This window comes from Solanum pennellii, chromosome 9 (assembly GCF_001406875.1).
Source record: "Solanum pennellii chromosome 9, SPENNV200".
NCBI lineage: Eukaryota > Viridiplantae > Streptophyta > Magnoliopsida > Solanales > Solanaceae > Solanum > Solanum pennellii.
The window spans coordinates 59,933,612-59,953,014 of NC_028645.1; the positions used below are offsets into that span (position 1 = coordinate 59,933,612).

At 35.5% G+C, this 19,403-nt stretch overlaps 1 protein-coding gene across 9 annotated transcripts; it reads right to left on the reverse strand.

Moving 5' to 3' along the window:
• Nucleotides 1–6,255: 6,255 nt before the first annotated feature.
• LOC107029471 (protein FAR1-RELATED SEQUENCE 7) lies at nucleotides 6,256–18,880 on the reverse strand. 9 transcript variants are annotated; one of them, XM_015230892.2, is made up of 4 exons: nucleotides 18,678–18,880; nucleotides 18,391–18,477; nucleotides 17,800–18,251; nucleotides 6,256–6,736 (listed from the first exon to the last, which is right to left on the reverse strand). In XM_015230892.2, coding segments are annotated over exons 1-4 (744 nt in total). In that variant the 5' UTR covers nucleotides 18,679–18,880; the 3' UTR covers nucleotides 6,256–6,532. The 9 variants fall into 9 exon arrangements, with proteins under 9 accessions (XP_015086378.1, XP_015086381.1, XP_015086380.1 ...); XM_015230895.2 differs by having other exon boundaries at nucleotides 18,561–18,880; XM_015230894.2 differs by having other exon boundaries at nucleotides 17,800–18,248; nucleotides 18,406–18,477; nucleotides 18,678–18,879.
• Between the last annotated feature and the right edge of the window lie 523 nt (nucleotides 18,881–19,403).

The window sequence follows — 19,403 nt, forward strand, 5'->3', positions numbered from 1 at the left end:
AGAATGAATGATATGAAGGAGGCTTGTTTAAGAATTCTGAGAGTTTGACGACGCCGATTACAATCCAAGATTGTACCCTAACTTCTAGGGTATGGTTTCAGGATATGACAGTGAGAATTCGCTTCTTGGTCCCGAGTGGATTTTTAAGACTTTGAAAAAGGTCCATATATAAGGAACCGGTTGCAAATGCCCTGTAGTTGGAAAAAGTCTTATGTCGATCAGAGGAGAAGGGATTTGGAGTTTGAAGAAGGTGATAAGGTGTATTTAAAAATTTCACCAATGAAAGGAGTGGCTAGATTTGGCAAGAAAGGGAAATTGAGTCCTCGTTATGTGGGTCCCTGTGAAATCTTGCAAAGGGTTGGTAAGGTTACCTATGAATTGAAACTTCCTAGTGAATTGGCTTCGATTCATCCGGTTTTCCATGCTTGTATGTTGAAAAAGTGTATCGTTGATCCCGAGTCCATTCTTTCTATTGAGGGTCTTGGTGTCAAGGATAACCTCTCTTATGAGGGAGTTCCGGTTCAAATTCTTGATAGGCAAGTCAAGAAGTTGAGGAATAAAGAAGTGATTTCCGTAAAGGTGTTATGGAATAATCATCTAGTTGAGGGAACAACATGGGAGGCCGAGGCCGACATGAAGTCCCGTTACCCTCATCTTTTTGAGAATTAAGGTTAGCCATTCTTTTTAATAATATAAATATGACTAGAAATTGAAGTTTCTTGATTTTGAGGTGAAGCTTTGCACATTATGCATTTATGAAAGAACTTATAGTGAAGTTACTGTAGTATTGCTATTAAAAACTTGAAATATTGCTTTTTGCTTGTTTTGAGTTATATTGTGCATTTTGATATAGTGAGTCCTCATGAAATGATAAGTAGCATGTTGTTAAATTGAACTTTGCGCTAGTCAACTCATGTATTGTATGTTGAGCTCATAAGTGTTGTGAGAAGGAAATGCCTCATGATAAAGTGTTTTGAGCCTTATGTTTGGTAATATGAGTTTTGATATTTGCCTTGTTGAAATGACATGTTTTATGTTAATTTGATTTTGTTGATTGGTAGGGCTGCTAGTCTTGGGTCTATTCTTTCCTTCAAAAGAATTTTTGTGTCATTCGGGGACGAATGTTTCTAAGGGGGGGATAATGTAACACCTTGAAAAAAACTAAATCAAATACTCATTACAAAGCCTAACATATGATTCATTAAGTCTAAACATTGTTTTTAAGTCTATATTTAATGGATATAGGTCATTTAGGAGATTTAAGAACCAAAACGTCCAAAACGTCCGGGAAGTTGGTTCAAAGGGATGATTGTGTGCCTTAGCCTACTTGACTAAGTTTTAGGAACCGGAATTGTGCAAACGTTGGTGGAAAGGTAAGTAATGGTTGATTGAGTTGTTCCACGGTTAAAACATCCGGGTACGACTCCCCAAGGACCAACCAAGGGCCCTTGAGAAGGACTCTTGCAGTTTGATGCAGCACTGCCTGGCAGTGTGCACCGACGGGACACACGACGGCCCGTGTGTGGATCGACGGGGCTTCGATGCCACCGTTTCCCCACACTTAGGCTGGTGGAGAAGGTCCCTTCACCTGCACAGTTTCTGAAATCATCGACGAAGTGCAGAGGTGCAGTCTAGGTCCGTGTGTGGATCGACGGGGCATCGATGCCACCGTCATCCCACACTTAGAAAATTGGAGAAAATCCTCGCCTGCACCAGTCTCTGACCAAACTTACGGATGTGCAGCATGGACCGTCGGTGGACCAACGGTCCGTCGATCGAGGTTTCGTTGATGGGGTCTGTAAATTCCTGCACGTTTTAAATTAAGATCATTTAATTAATTAAATGATTTAGGGGTTATTTGGGGATTAAATAGAGACTAATTAAGCTGATTAAGTCCTACTATAAATACCCTCAACCCTCATTAATCAACATAAAACTCTCAAATCAAGCCTCTTCCTTCTCTCTCTTTCTCTTTCTAATTGGAAGACTCCGTAGAATCTTAGCTTGGAAGGTGAGCTGGGGTTTGGAAAAGGGTGGATTCTTCATCAAATTGTTTAGAAACATTAATGTATGAGTTCTATTCACCTTTCAGATCCTTTCATCAAAGGGTTCCTTCAAAATAGATTTCAAAAAGTTTAGTTTTCTTATGGGTTTCATTCAATTACGAAATTGAAGTTATGGATTGAGTTGTTAATGAATTATTAGGGTTATATTGAGTAGATTGACTTGTAATTCAACTTGTTTATGGTAATTGTTGAAGGTTTGGTCTAAATTGAAGAGTTTGATTCATTATCCCTAACCCTAGGTAGTGATCTTGACCTATATTTTATTATGATCATTCAGTTGAGTTGGTTGTTGATTAGATTAATATCCTATGGTTTTATTATGATTAAATTAAAATGAGTTATAGGCCTATCATGTTAGTTCTTGAGATGTGATTTAGGGTTATGAATTATAATGTGAAATTAGCCAATGTACCTTGTCTCAAGTTGTGATCTAAAGATGAATTGTGTTATAGAGATATAATTGGCCTTGATATCTTATTGGTTATCATTGTGTGATGATGTTACTCCCCAAGTTGGATTGAGTTATGGGTTGATGGTAAGACCTTGATGATAGACTATGAGGAAGACTTTTTAATTCTTAGAATCTCTATCCTTACTTCCAATTGTGATTAATTATTGTTAAGCCATGATATTAAATAGAAGTATGCCTTATACTAGGATTATAGGGTGGTATGATGTTGAATTGAAATGTATTGACTATGTTGTGAGGTTGATTAAGGTGTATGTGCTATAAGGATGGTGAAAACTATCAAAGAGCCTTAATATGTTATGAAATGCTACAGTGTTAACGTCACTTATATGAATTGTGATGAAAGGACTTATACTCATACAATTCATATTGAGCTATTGACGATGATGATTATACAAGGGGTAGACCCTATGGCCTAAATTAAGTTATGATTGATAATTAAAGGTTTAAAGACATTTCAAAAAAGGATTCTAGCTTAGCACCCAGTGAACTAGATAGAGAAGTGTCCTTTCCCAAATAGGGAAGGTAAGAACACTACATTACTCTTGAGATTGGAGACTATAATGCATATGACGCATAAAGAGGGTCCCAACTAAGTCTCCTAGTTCTTGAACTATGTTTCCCCCGTAGGAATACTAGCTAGTGGATCCACATAGTTTCTATGTTTCATGTTTCGGTACTACCTTGGCATGTAGTTCGCCTTCTTTCGGTGTAGGGTTTTATGACACCGGATTTCATACTAGTTCTGTGGTCTATGTCGGTTAGGTCAAGATGTTCCCAAAAAGGTAAAATGAATTAAAGGATTTGAACCCTAACTTGGATAACCTAAGGGGTCTAGCTTAGTCTAGGTAGGGGTAGGGGACTCTACCTAGACATTGCACTAGTTAGCCTTCAGGGGAGTCTTAGGAGGAGGTTCTTATATATTTATGTTATGATAATATATGATGTATATATGATGACCATGGCACATTGTTGATACTATAGGTTGATTATTTCATTTATGAATATGCATTGGATTATAATGATAATATACGATGAAATGCAAGCCTAAATGCCATGATGTGTAAAGTTGGACATTGGTCATGTATTCTTGTTAAGGATACTTGATTGAGTAAGGTTATGGGGCTTTGCTTGGTCATTGCACTTGTTGACTTGATAAGGACTTATGAGTAGTTGTCTTGCTTATTATGATATGTTTGACTCTTATTCATTCTTGTAATATTATTCCTTGTTATTAGGGTTGTAGTAAATCATGGTTTCAAGTATGTTGGGATAAGTATTACTTGTTGAGGTAGTAAGCATGTTTGGTTTGTTGATATGACTTACTTGACTTTGCATTAGGCCCCTAAAGGGATAATTGGGCATGTTTTAATAAAAAGTTTCTTTTAGAATGTTTTGCTTGTGTATGTGCATAAGATCTTATACTTAGTACATGTGAAGTACTAACCCATTTTCTTCCCTTTTTTCCAAACATTTAGGTTCCGATCGTTGAGGAGTTTTGAGAGGCCACATTATTGAAGGCTTGGATTCTTCTTTTCATCCAAGTGGGGTAGGTCCTCAACTTTTGAGGGCAATGCCATCTTCTAGCTTTGGATTTTGTTATGAGCTTATTGACTCTATCATTTCTTTCCTTGTTAGTTGAATATTGTACTTTCGTATGACCTATACATGGTCTTGTTGAAATGAAGTAAGGGTTATGCCCATATTGTGATATATGTTTAGATGGTATGAGATGAGACAATCATTGAGACTATTTCTATATTATTATACATGTATGTGTAATAAAAGTAGAAGGCTATGTAACCTTCCTATATGAAGGGTCTATGTATACTCGATATGAATAGATATTATGTGTATGTAGAGGTATATGTAAACCTCCAAGTAGGGATAATGAAAGTTTTAAATTTTTCCGCATTTTTTCAACCTATGAATGTAATGACATGAAACTAAGAGGCTAGTCTTAGTCCTTCAAAATGACGACGACAGCGATTACATCTAGGGGGTAAGGCCGGATGTGACAGTAGGCCGAAAAAGGGTAGAAAATTATTAATAAAATAAGTTCAGGGGGTAATAGGACCTTAGTATAGTATAAGTGTATCTCTGAGATTTTGGGCATAGGCTGAGGGGGTACTTGTGCATTATTCCTATTTCTTAATAATATGTATTACCTCATAGATTCAGTTAATATAAAATTAAGTAAGTATTGTAATATTTTTACTAGTTTGATGGACATTAGATACATTGTTACTGGGAGGTAAGTAAAAGAAAAAACACTTTTGCTGTAAAATTATGTGTTTGACAAGTCACTAAAAGTGCTTGTAAATAGCAGCATAACCAGTTGCTCTATTGTTGAGAAGAAGCTAAAAAATTGTGCTTCTTAAAAGAAGTAGAAACAAAAAAATATTTTTCTCAAGACTAAATGCTCTTTGATATATACATATTTATCAATATATCTATTATTAATTAATGGGAAAATGCACAAGTACCCCCTCAACCTATGCCCGAAATTTCAGAGACACACTTATACTATACTAATTTCCTATTACCCCCTGAACTTATTTTATAAGTAATTTTATACCCCTTTTCGGCCTATATGGCACTAGCTTGAAAAAAAAGTCAGTCAGTGTTGGGCCCACAAGATAGTGTCACGTAGGCCAAAAAGGGTAGAAAATTATTAATAAAATAAATTCAGGGGGTAATAGGACCTTAGTATAGTATAAGTGTGTCTCTGAGATTTCGGGCATAGGTTGAGGGGCTACTTGTGCATTATCCCTTAACTAATTAATATATATCTCATAAGTTTGATTAAATTTCATTTTAAAATTTCATTTTCTTATTTTTTACATCATAAATTTTATATTTTTATTTTACGTTTATATATTATTATGTTATATTTTACATATTATTTTACGTATAATTTTAGAGAATTAGAAAAGAAAAAAAAAGGTAAAAACAATATTTTATGTTAGGTTAGAAAAAAAAAGAAAAAAATAACAATTGAAGGCTTCAACCCACCAAAAAGGTATAATGTTTATTGAAAATTTAAATATGTAAAATTTGATTTAATAAAAATAGAAGTTGAATTAATCTTTTATATAGATATCTAAAATAATTTCTGCCTATAAAATAGTCTTAATAGTAAAATTACATTAATAATTATTTTTTTCGTAATTTAACTCTCAAAAGCACTTTTTTAAAAAGAATCAGCCAAATATAATTTCCTTATAAAAGCACTTTTCAAATGAATTAGTAAAGCACAAATTACGTTTTTTCAAAAGCATTTTTTTGAATATATCATTTTTTTAAAGTTGCTTCTAAAATGAGTCATTTTTTGACCTTAATGCCAAACAAGCTCTCAGTGTCAATACCGGCGCTTGAATTTTGATGGTGACATCGTCTAGCAAGCTTTGCAGGAGTTAAATTAGGCAGCACTACTTTTGCCTAAATAGGCTGAGAATATAATTGCCACTGCACATCCTTATTCCTAGACTCGAGCTTCCACTCACTGAACATTTAAGGCTAAAATGAAAAGAAGAAAAAGATCCAAGCCCTACTTTAAGCAAAATAGTACCTTCATCCCTGCTACAGACCAGCAAAATCAGAGCAAGGAATAGGTCCACTTTACTAGCTTCAGGCAAGTACAATATGTTCAACTTCTTTTGGCACGCATTTCACCGACGACGATACCAAATTAACTTTATCATATCGAGAATGGAAAGAAACAACCAAATGGTTTTTATCTATTCAGGACTCTCTAAGGTCTTCTTCACCCATTTCATTGCCATTAGGCTACACCCGTGCATGCCAAAATGCTCTTGCACATGACACCGCACTGATGGTAACTGACAAGGATTTTTACAATTAAAAAGCAAGAGTATAAAGGATTCTGTTTCAATTAACAGCACAAAAGGTTTAACTAAAACATCTGAATAATTTACAGGCCTATGTTACTATTTTCCAAAGAAAAATGGAAAGAAAGGGGAAAAGGCTAAACAAGCTATCGGACATTTGGAAAGACAATTTTTCTTGATTCCAATTCTTTCACACTTTTAACTATGCCATTAATGTTCTTTGACAGTTGATCTGAGTGATCCTCCATATCTTTCAAAAGCATATCTAGCTGCTCCTGTAAAGCTGCAGATCTTTTACGCTCCTTCTGTAACTCTGCTGTTAATTCCCGGATCTTGACATCTTTATCATCCTGAAATTGGTCAACCGAATATCAAGAACAGTAGAGACATGATACAATCAAACTATATTGTTCCTAAAGAAGATGACCTTGACTAATACTAGGAGCAGAGGGGAACGGGAAATGCAATGATAAAGCAACACTGTAAATCTTAGAAGAATTTCACAACTAACTTCAAGACTGTAACTGCAGTCATGAATTAATTGAGCTTCCGTGACTGCACATATTTTTTGGTTTAATTTACTATTTTTGCTAACTGAATGTATAACAAACGAATGTGTCATTTACATAACCGACAAAACCCCTCTGGCACGACTAGACCATATGCATTCATTACTGAAAAGAAAGCAGTTGCCGCATATAGAAAACCATACATGCAAATGCGCAGACATCAGTAGGAAACCATTCTGGCCGTGTGACTTTCACAGTATTAAATGAACAAGACCGTGTGATCATATGAAATCAAGTCATTAACCTACCAGCCCAAAAGGGTCAGCAATTTTTCTTCGAAATTCTGTTTTTAAGCACATGAAGTGGGATACTGTTATATACCAGCATTTTCAAAAAGCTATAGAAAAAATTAAAATCACTGCGAAGAAGGACAGAACAAAATACAATATAAGCAAAAGAGCCATGTTGCTGACCGCCACTAGTTGAGATTAAGACTTAGCATTGTCGGTACACTTACATTATACGATCTTTGCCTGCAGTCTTTTTAGTTGGTTTAGAGATATGAATACTAGTGCAACGATGTAAGTTAAAAATACTCAAGCCAAGGGGAAATACCATATTTGAAGAAAATCTTATTGCTCTTTGAAGCAATATAAGGTCACAAAAAATTTATGCTAAGAGTCAGATTTTTCTGATGAACAAGGTGTCCAACATTAAAGAGCTGGAGAATTCACTCAAATTCAATGTGGGCAAATTACCAGCTTAATTACCAATCATATAGAATACAATATTTTGTAACGGGTGAATGAATAGTGTGAAATGAGACTAGCAAATCAGAAAAGACAATACTTATCCTTAAGGGAAGGTCGGTTCTAATTAATGGTGTTCTAGATGCACTTCCGACTTATACTATGTGACTCTTTCCCAAAAAGTTAAAACAATTGATGAACTAAGGAGTGATTTTTTTGTGGAAAGGAAGCAACAAGAAAAAGTCTCCTAATCTGGTTAAGTAAAAAGCCGTAATGCCAGCTTGGAAGTGAAAACTCTTAAGGGGTCGTCTGGTGATGGATAAAGAAAAATAATCTTGGGATAAGTTTTTAGTTCCCCTCAATTCTTTGTTTGGTTACGAAGTGTGGGATAACTTATCCCACGATTAAAAATTACGACTAGGATAACTTATCCCTACTTGAGGGTGGAATGATACTACTCCCGGGATAAAAATATAAAATAACAAAAGTATCCCTTAAACCCTCTTTGATAAACAAATAACTTATTTATAGAGGGAATTTTTGTACACAAACAACTTATTCTTAGAAATTATGCCATGCATATTTGACAAACCAAACAATAACAAAAAATAATCTCAACATAACTAATAACTTATCCCAACATAATTTATCCCATCATAACTAATCCAAACATAACTTGTCTTGAAACCAACGACCCCTAAAGTTACTCAACAAAAGTCTTCTAATGAAGTGGTTCTGAAGATTTTACAATGAGGATTAAGGAGGAGGCGCTTTATAGGCAAATGGTTAGAAAGAAGTATAAGATGGAAAACTCTTGGATCATGGTAACACAGAAGCTCCTGTATGGAGTTGAAAATTGGAAATATATTAGATTCTTATGGAATACATTCGCATAATACATAATCAAAGTAAAGGATGGTAGGAGAAATTTATTTTGGAAAGAAAGAGGTTAGTGCATACAATTGATCATGATAAAGACTTCAAATCATTTAAACAATCTAGTAGATTAGCTAATCTAGATGATTGTGTATTGCTAGAATAGGAATGGATAGGAATAGTATATAGTATTTACGTCCTCTGTCCCAATTTACGTGACTTACTTTTCTTTTTAGTCAGTCCAAAAAGAATGACACACTTCTATATTAAGTAACAATTTAACTATAAAATATCTATTTTACCCTTAATGAAATGATTTATAGTAACACAAAATTTCTATTATTCATTTTGGACCACAAGTTTTAAAAGTCTTCCTTACTTACTTAAAGATCGTGCCGAGTCAAACTACCTCCATAAATTGGGACAGAGAGTATTTTTTTGACAAAAAAGTTCATAAAATTAAAATATCCGACTTAGAATAGTAGTAGTATATAGAGTTCTTTGTGTAATAATGTAGATACACAATCAATAATATTATTCTTCAATATTTCTCACATGTTATCAGAGTGATTATGAGAATTATTGTCAAGTATCATTCCAGCGAAATTAGCCTTTATTTCATATTTATCCCCATTTCTTTCTCAATTTTGTATGAGAATTGTAATTTTACAATATGTTGTTCGCAATTGATATCTTTGGCTCCAAAAATATAAGAGATTCAAGCCCTATGATCACTTCAGAACCAACAATGGGAAGCTCAAACCATTTAGCTTGAGCTTCCCTGGTTGAGTTGTAGTGCAAGCGTTAAGGAGTCCAAGACCACTTAACAAGAAATGCTTGTGTGGTAGATGAAAAGGCAAAGGCTAGTGAGCAAGATGCAACGGCCAAAGCACATGGGAGAAGTTTGATGCTCAATAATGTAGTCTCATATGGCGATCTATTAATTCAAAGTTGATGCCCTTGTTTCGCCCATCCTAGACATGTTATTCAGTCTCGAAGAGGCTCGTGCTTGATACACTAATGACATATCTCAATTCTATGATGTGATATCTTGAATGACCAACTTAAAGACACAAGAATCAAATGTCTACTTACTTAGGACAGGGCAGTCATGGACGAATTCGAAACTTCGATACCAATTACTATGAACGTTGGAAAACAACAAGAGCACAGGCAGATGTTGTTTCTAGTTCTTAGACTTGTTGCACTTCCTACTGAACATGATTCAATGCGCGATCAAATTTTAGTCAGTCTTGCAATTCCTACAATTGATGAACTATACTCGCGTCTACTTCTCATGTCGTGCCTCTTAGTAACAAAGTAGTTCCATCGCCCACCATTGACTCATCTATTCTCGCATCTCAAACTACAGAAAAACGAATACATCAATCAATGGAGAATCCACGAGGAGGAAGTTGTTTTGGAAAACCTCAATCTAAGTTATAAGCTTGGACACACTCGTGACATATGTTATATTTTGCATGGTCCACCACCCAATTTTGATCCTATTTCTCTAAAGAAATATAATGAGCTCCTAGACATCTCCACAAGTACCATCAGTTGCTCAACTTGATTGACCATCCAATAATGCCAATATTGCTCACACAGAATATGATGAGTTCCATCAGTATCAAGCAAGTAAGCAAACTTCTCCACAAGTAGCCTCGGTTGTTCAACCTAATGTTTCTAATGCAGAAAATTCTTTTACTTGTGTTTCTTAGTCTAGTACTCGCAGATCATGGGTCATCTAAGCTCCTCTGATCATATTTGTGGTAACAAAACACTTTTGTCTAATATTATTGTATTCACAATCTCTTCCTGCTATTACTTTAGCCAATAGGGTCCAAACAAAACCAAAAAGGGTTGGAAAAGCTAATCTTCAGTCACCATAGATTTTTTATCATTATGTCCTTGGTTCTACTTTTAACCAGGCATCTTTTAGTCATTTGACACATGCCTTACATTGTGGTATAACATTTATTGATGACTTTTTTCTCATGTTGGACCGCAGTACGAGACAAATGATTGGCACAGGACATGAATCACAAGGCTTTTACTATCTTACCTCTATGCTCCATTAAAGATCCTCTAGACCTAATTCACAAACGTTTGGGACACCTAAGTCTATCCAAGTTGCAGAATATGGTGTCTAGTTTGTCTAGTTTATCCACATTAGATTGTGAGTCATGTCAACTTGGAAAACACACTCGTGCCACATTTTCTTGTAGTACCGAGGGCCGTTCAAAGTCTTTTTTTATTAGTTCATACTGATAGTTGGGGTCCTAGTAGAATCAATTCACCCTTAGGATTTCATCACTTTCATTAATGATTATTCAAGATGCACTTGAGTTTTCTTAATGAAAGATCGTTCTAAGTAATTTTCTATATTCAAAAGTTTCTTTGTTGAAATTCAAAATAAGTTTGGTATTTCTGTTCATACTTTTCCTAATGATAATACCTTAGAATACTTATCCTCTCAGAAGTTTATGACTTACCAAGGAATTATTCACTAGACATCATCTCCATACACCTCTTAGAGAACGTCGTAGCATAAAGGAAGAATAGGCATCTCCTTGAGACTGCTTGCACTCTACTCATTGAATCCCATGTTACACAGCATTTTTGGAGAGATGCAGTCCGTGCATCTTATTATTTAACTAATAGAATGTCCTCATATTCTATTCAAAATTAGGTTCCACATTCCATATATTCCTTTGTCACATCTTTACTTGGGAGCACATGTTTTGTGCATAACTTAGGTCCTATAAAAGATAATTAGTCACTCTTGCTCTCAAATGTGACTTTCTTGGTTATGCTCTGGTTCATAAAGGGTATCATTGTTACTCATCTAATCTCCATCGATACCATATGTTTGTTGATGTTACATTCTTTGAATCTCAACCTTGTGCCTCATGTCTTACATGTACCAATTTTTGATAAAATCTATGATTACTTCTACATCTCTAATTATCTCTAATTGTACTGCCACTAGGATTGACTTATCATCATCATTTGTATCCAGCACAGGCCCAAATGATTCAGGTAATGTGTCGAACCTTGCTCGTACTGCGCATTAGCCTCCTCCTAGACAATTGATTGCACTTCAAAAAGGTATACAATCCACTCAAAATGCTAGCCCACATTATACTTTCTTGAATTATCATAGTCTCTTGTCACGCATTATGCTTTTGTATCAACTTTGTTCTTTATTTCCACTCCTAAGACTACACGTGAAGTTGTAACACCCTATGTTGTGCAGACTCTTCATATTTGCAGGCTAACCCGTCTCGATGTGACTCTGGAGCGGGTGAGAGTGCGGGGTGCATGTCGAATTCGGCAAATCCGATTCGGACACTTTGATTGAGGCCGAGAAGATTTGGGGAAGAATCAGTTCCCGGCGACGTAAAGAGGACATCTTGAAAAAGTACAAAGAAGAGAAGAAAGAAGAGAAAATCAGCATTGTTGTTTTGTATATAGTATTGTTGTGGAAGGATTTGCCCATATGATCTATATTATGTAAGTATGCATGTATAATGTGAAAGGTTTTCTCACATCAAATGATTCTAGGTTGAAAGATTCGCTCACCTAAAATGAATCTAAGAGTAAAAGTGATCATGGATGGTGATGGATGGTGATGAGTGCTCACGCATGATCCGATAAGCTTTCACAATGAACTAAGACATGCTTAAAGAAGTATCTAGTAGTGTTCAAAGGCTAAAGAGCCATCATAAATAGATCATGGATGGTGATAGTTGCTCACGCATGGTCTAAAGAGTTAAACTAATGATATACCTTGAATCGGTAGGCCAAGGACACCCTTTCACGAGTAATGGGCATGTATGAACTATGTTAGCTTGAAGTAGTAATGAGATATCCCTTCATGAATAGCTTGACTTGGTAAGACAAGACCAAGCATGGAAGCTTGAGATAGTAGAACTCATGGATTGCTTTGGATTGAGAGATCGTACCCTTCCAATTGTAGCTTGAACTAGCATGAGAGGATGCTTGCATGATAGCTTGACTTGGTGAGGCGACAGTGAACAGCAATAGTACCCTTCCTTGGGTAGCTTGGACTTGCATGAGAGTATGTTTTCCATGATAGCTTGGTCTTGCATGATGAGTTGTTTTTCCTTGATAGCCTTGAATTGGTAAATCGTAACCATTCATGAGTGACGATGTGTCTTGGACTAGCAAAGAAGTACTCTTCCGTGATTAGTAAGAATGACTAAAGAGGGACAAGTCCCTAATCAAAGTAGCATGTTTATGATAAAACAAGATTACTTCAAGGAAATACTGTAAGTATGTTTTGACATGAGGTTTACTTGTATGACATTAGATTAGCTTGGATTGTTGCTCGAGTTGCCTTCCTTGATATGTATGACTACAGGTGATGACCCAAGTCTTGAGTAAGAATAAGTTGAGGTTAATGGAGAAGTGTTCCTCTTATGATATGATGACTTATGTGCATTGAATATGCTTATGACTTATGTTGTTGTCTCTTATATTTATAGATTATGTCTTATGTTAACTAATGCCTATGATATGCTTATGTCGATGATTTATACTAGCCATCATATTAGTACATGTTTGTACTACCGCAAACACTTGCCTACATTCTTATCAAATGTAGGGTCTGTCGATATAGACTTCCATCCCCACGGGCCACGGCTAGAATCTTAGTAGAGCAAGCAAGTGAAGATATGGTGAGTCCTCATTACATCGAGGATTTGACCACCTTTCTTTTATGTCTTTCTTTTCTATTTTAGAACTATTGTATGGGTTGTGTCCCAAGACTATTTAAGTATTAGATGGTTCGAGACAAGTGTTAAAGACTTCTGGTTCGTTTTATGAAAGACTTTGATTGTATTGGAAAATATTTTGAATTTCCGCACCATTTTTTATTACTTTATGTTATGATATGCTAAGTGGCTTGTATGAGGCGTCTCAGGGTCTTATACGCCTTGTTACATCTAAGGGGTACCCCTGGGTCGTGACAGAAGTACTTCTCCTTTTGAGTGGAGGCAAGGCTATATTGATGATATGTCTGTTTTACATACAAGTTAAACTTGTGTCTCCCTTACTACGGGTAAATCTAATGTTTGTTGTGGTCAGGTTGATCGGCTTAAGGCTCGCCTTGTTGCCAAAGGGTATACACAGATAGTTGGGCTTGAATATAGTTATACTCTCACTCCCATGGCAAAAATAGCATTTGTCCGTCTTTTCTATTTGTGGTTGTCATCGTTATTGGACCTTCATTAGTTGGATTAAGAATGATTTTCATCATTGTGATCTTAAGGAAGAGGTTTATATGGAGCAGCCACGTGGTTTTGAGCTTTGTTGGTCAAGGGAGTCTAGTAGCCATGTATGTTGATGGCGTAAGTCACTCTATGGTCTGAAACACCCTCGTCGAGCCTAATTTGGGAAGTTTAGCACAACAATTCAAGAGTTTGGCATGACTAGTAGTGGAGCTGATCACTCCGTGTTTTATAGGCATTATGCACCTAATCTATGTATTTATTTGGTTGTTTACATTACTGATATTGTTATCACCCGCAATGATCAAGATGGTATCGTTAATTTGAGGCAACCTCTCTTTCAGCATCTCCTAACTAAAGAGCTGAAAAGACTAAAGAAATTTCTAGGTATTGAGGTTGCTCAGACTAGATCATGTATGGTTATTTCTCAAAAACAAACATGCCTTAGACATTCTTGAGGAGACGGGAATTATGGGATGTAAACACATTGACACTCCTATTGTTTAGAATGTTAAACTCATTCCAAGACAAAAGGAGCCACTCAGTAATCCAGGTATAGACAGTCGGTTGAAAAGTTGAATTATCTCACAATGACTAGACCTGACATCTCTTTTCTTGTGATTGGTGTAAGTCAGGTTTTGAATTTTCCTTGTGATAGTCATTAGGATGTAGTTATTTGTATTCCGCAATATATAACGTCAGCCCTCTGTAAAATACTACACTTCGAGGATCAAGGTCATGAGCATATCATCGATATACATTGATTGGGTAGAATCACCATCTGATAGACGTTCTATATCTGGATATTGTGTTTTAGTAGGAGGTTACTTTGTGTCGTGGAAGAGTAAGAAACAGCGTGTGGTTGCTCGATCTAATGCAGAAGTAGAATATCAAATAATGGCTTTAGCAACTTGTGAGCTAGTTTGGATCAAACAATTGTTGAGAGACCAATTGTTTGGAAAAATCGATCATATGGAACTTGTGTGTTCTAATCAAGCGCCCTCCATATCGCAAATCCAATGTTTCGGGATAACACTAAGCACATTAAGATTGATTGTCACATTTTCAGAGAAAAGATACTCTCAAGAGATATTGTTACCAAATTGGTGAAGTCAAGTGATCAACTCACGTCCTCGTACAACTACATAGTTACGTACATTTGATTTTTATGCATCAGCTGAAAGAGGGGGGGGGGGTTCAGAATAAGAATAGGAATAGGTATACACAACCCTACTTAGAATAGGAACAAGAATTGTATATAGTATTCGACTTGGTAAAGGATTGTATTATAGTGTCTAGGGTTCTCTGTGCACTAATGTAGATACGCATTCAATAATATTTTCTTCAACATTTCTCACATATATGACAAGGGGCAAATAACTTAAAGATATCCATCAAGTAAGCTTATAATTTGAAAATGGATTACTTCGCACCAATGATTCATACACTCCCCCAGAACCTCAAATGTAGATACATATCATATCTCAGATAAAGAAACAATTTGTAGTAGATCTTCGATGAATTGGATTCATACCATAACATTTTTACCATCATTGTGTCCATGGTCCAACCAATTGTTATCTGGGCTATATCAAGTGCTAGACTAGATATTGCTAAAAGCATGGTTTTAACATATATTGATAAATTCCAGTGAGGATCTAGGTGGGACATTGTGTTGATTTAAAGACTATTTATAAACATGTGTTAAATGGGTCATAATACTTGTGGCAGAAGTTCGACAGACAAATATGTCATCCTCCACTGATCTACATAATGTTTACCTAGTCTAGCAGACATATAACACCAGTTAAGTAGATCACCCTTTGTTTGACTACCAAATCTGCAACTGTAATACCCTAATTAAGGAGGCTAATGATTGTGGCTGCCAAGAAGTTGAGACAAGAAAATGTTCTCTTGTGTGAAATCCACCCTAAGATTGGGGTGAACTGCACTTTATCATTTCCTGCTGATACATGATTTATCATTTGATTTCTTTCTTGAGTTCTTCATAGGGACCAAGTACTGGTCTCCTGCTTGGATGTGGAGAATTAAAAGCAGGTTTGGAGAGATTAGCCCAATGCACATGAGAAACATGTACTAATGGGTCAGGGACTACAGATTTGTTTGCTACATCAAAAAAGTAAACAGTAGTGGATCAGATTGCTACCTCTCTTCAAATGATAGTACCTAATTTAATTGATCTGAGCAGAGAAAGGAGATAGATAAGTCATACTATATGCAAGGCTTGTTTAAGAGAGAGACTTGAGAAAAATAGTGAAAATTTTGAAAGTTGGTTTAATGATATCATTATAATAAATAAAACAAACTTGGCACTGCCATGAAATATAACTAACTTGGCGCTGCAAGCTAGTGACTTGCACATGATGCTACCATGAATCAATAGGAGATGGTTAAACTTGTTGCTCGGACAAATATGAGGGACAATTGAACTTAAAAATAAACACGTTGCCAGCTTGACTAGATTGCTGACAAAGACTTATGATACATGCTGCTGGTTCAGCAAAGATAGAATGCTGACTAGACAAGTGAGTTGATGAGAACTACTGACTGGAGAAAAATTGATTGTTGATTTGACATATCAACTAAGATATATGGCTAACTTGATAAGTAGCACATGTAAATCAATGATAGACAAAACGGATTGACTTGAAATACCTGCTGACATGGACTGATATCGGTCCTTGACACTTGATGGTGTGTGGGACAGACAAACAATTGGAGCAGAGATGCTTTTCCAGGAAAATAAATAGGATCTGAGACTTCAAGCCTGATGTGTGAAGGACTTCGAGGGTGATCTTCACAGTTGTGCTCATCTTGAAGACCAATAATCAGAATTGAGAGGAATGAGGGAAGACAACAAAGATGGACACTAAAGAGATATGGTTCCACACTAAGTCACCAATGGCAGACAAGAATAGAAGACTATTTGGAAAAAGAAAAAAGAAAAGCTCGACTGCAAGACTAAGGTGGTCAGAAAACCGGGATATCATGTGCTGATATTATATGTAAACAAGTGAAGAGAGAGAACTCTTACCAGAGTGGTAATTAACATAACATTATAGGGCTTTTTGTACAATAGATTTGAAGAAAGTTTCCTAGTTCTTGTGAATCTCACCAAGTATGGAGAGAAATTTGATCTTAACTTTTGAACCAGCCAAAGGAAGAAAATATTGAAGTTCATGTTCACCTAAAAACTTTCTAACAAAGTATGTGAAGTTTGTGTTTGCCACCTCAAGATCAATGCAGATTCCACAGTCTAATCAGTCATCGATCCTAAGAAATTGAGTGTCTGATACATTCTTCATGTGTTGTCTCTGGTTCTTGATTCAGAAGCCTTGGATCACCTGATCAGTAACAGACATCTATTCTGTTTGACTTTAAACAATAATGAAATTCCGTTCCTCCTGTAGTTTAGCCTTTTCACATATGATAAGAGAACAGATTTCAAAATGTCATTGCAATCGAGCTATATCTCCTTCATTGACAACACTTCATGCTTGATTACAAAGAAGCCAAGTTGCAGGACGTATATTTTGGATTAGAAGTTTCTTCAAATTCCTAATGCTATAAATATTTATTGACAAAGACAATCCCACAAAATCGTTCTTTGAATAACTTTAATAATTTGAAGCAAATATGAATATCTAGTAAGGAAGAGGTAACAATCAATGCATTTCAAGGAGCTTATTTTCCATGGAGAAGGTCATGCCACACTAACAGGCATCCCTAAATCATAGTGAACTAATATTTATAAATGAGGATCATTAAATGCATTAGCTAAGAACTCAAAGATGAAAGACTTGGAAGAGGCAGTTATGGTTTTAGCAACAAAGCAGAAGAACAAAAAGAATTGTCCACTTACGTCTCAATCAGTACAGCAAACTGTTGATTTTTGTTCTAATTAATGTAAGAAAAAGGAAGGAGACAATAAGAAGAAATGCATTTGATACAAACCAGCCCACAACCTGATTTCAAATATCAACAATTAATTTGAAGTGCTTACCGGTGTTTGACATAAGATTGCACCTTTAGGGGTATTAACAGGTTTGACAACCAGTTCATGATTGTGTTCCTTCACTAATTTGGCAACAAGCCATTTTCCAGATTGTTCTTTCTTCACAATTATCATTGCCTTACATCCTTCCCTAATTGCTCTGCACTTTTTTTTTCCATTCTGACTTTGTCTACTTTTACTAAAACCCTCTTTATTACAGACAAGTCGACGCCACACCAACTCTCCATTACGCATAGATCGTCGAAATGCATCTACTCGCATGATAAAGCCTAAATGTGTGGCATATGTGCTATAGTATGCTTTAGCAGCTTCTTCTGATTCAAATTCCATACCCACATAAGGTTCCATATTTGAGCGTCCTTCAACTTCAAGACCATTTGGAGTAAACTCCTTCTCAGTTGAAGTCTCTACAATCCCCACATCATCTGTTGCATTATCTGCTATGAGAAAGAGCAGAATCAGTTTGTGTAACAAATATCCACAGTCCAAAGCTACCTACAATATGACAAGCTTAACAAAAACTAGTAGTGTATTTTGCAAGGTAGTAAAGAAAGAAACTTTTTTCTGTAAATCCCATACCGACATTAAAACAACCTTGATTTGTGGTGAACTCCTTTGGACTTGAAGTCTGTACCATCTCATCATCATGATTATTGCTTTCATCCACTGCCATGGCACGAGGGTAAAGCTAAATATGAGATAGCACAAGTAGTATGGGTAGAGAAAGGAAGATAAAGTGTTAGTTTTACGGCAAATTAGATCAAGGGGTTTGAAAAACTGGAACTGCAAGCCCTATTCAACAAATTGGTAAGACTAGTTGTTTCAACCTCCACAATATGTACAGAGAAATGCGGCTACTTTCTTACTAAGTATTATATATACATCCAAATCCCCAATTGTCAATAACAATTCTGTTGCTTCTGGTTCCACACACCGGCAGTTTGTCTGCCCTGCCGAAAAGGAGGACGTGTTTGCTCCGATTTTTGGCCAAACGCCTTCTGATCTCACACAATTCAACTATCCAAAACGCTCTCCTAGAAAATGGTTTAAAAATAATTTCTCAATTTATTAGATTAACATAGCCAGCCCGTAAATATTACTATATCAAAAGTATAAATCATTTTTTTCATATTATTATTTATTTGAATATAAAAGACTTCTTAGTTCAAATTCAATTAAATAGATAAAAATTTGGATTCATCTTATTATTCACATTTAAATAATTTATAACAAATAAAATAATATACTATTACATGTAGGAAGAAAATAATACTTTTTCAATTTTCGTTGAATAAAAATTGTTTAATATCATATAACCAGTTTAAAAATAAATAAAGCTCATTAAAAAAAATTATATGAGAAAAAGCGAAGAACATGATCCATCCATAACAAAGTGATAATAACTACATTTATATGCCCAAATTATGACGTATACAGATTTAAAAATTAGAATGTAAAAAACAAAATAAAAAACAAAGCTGATCATTTTGTGTAATTCACACACTACATATGTATTAATTAGCTTAATTATATATAGTATATGTAATATTGTGAAACATCATAGATTGAAGATAGAGAATTGATTTTAAATT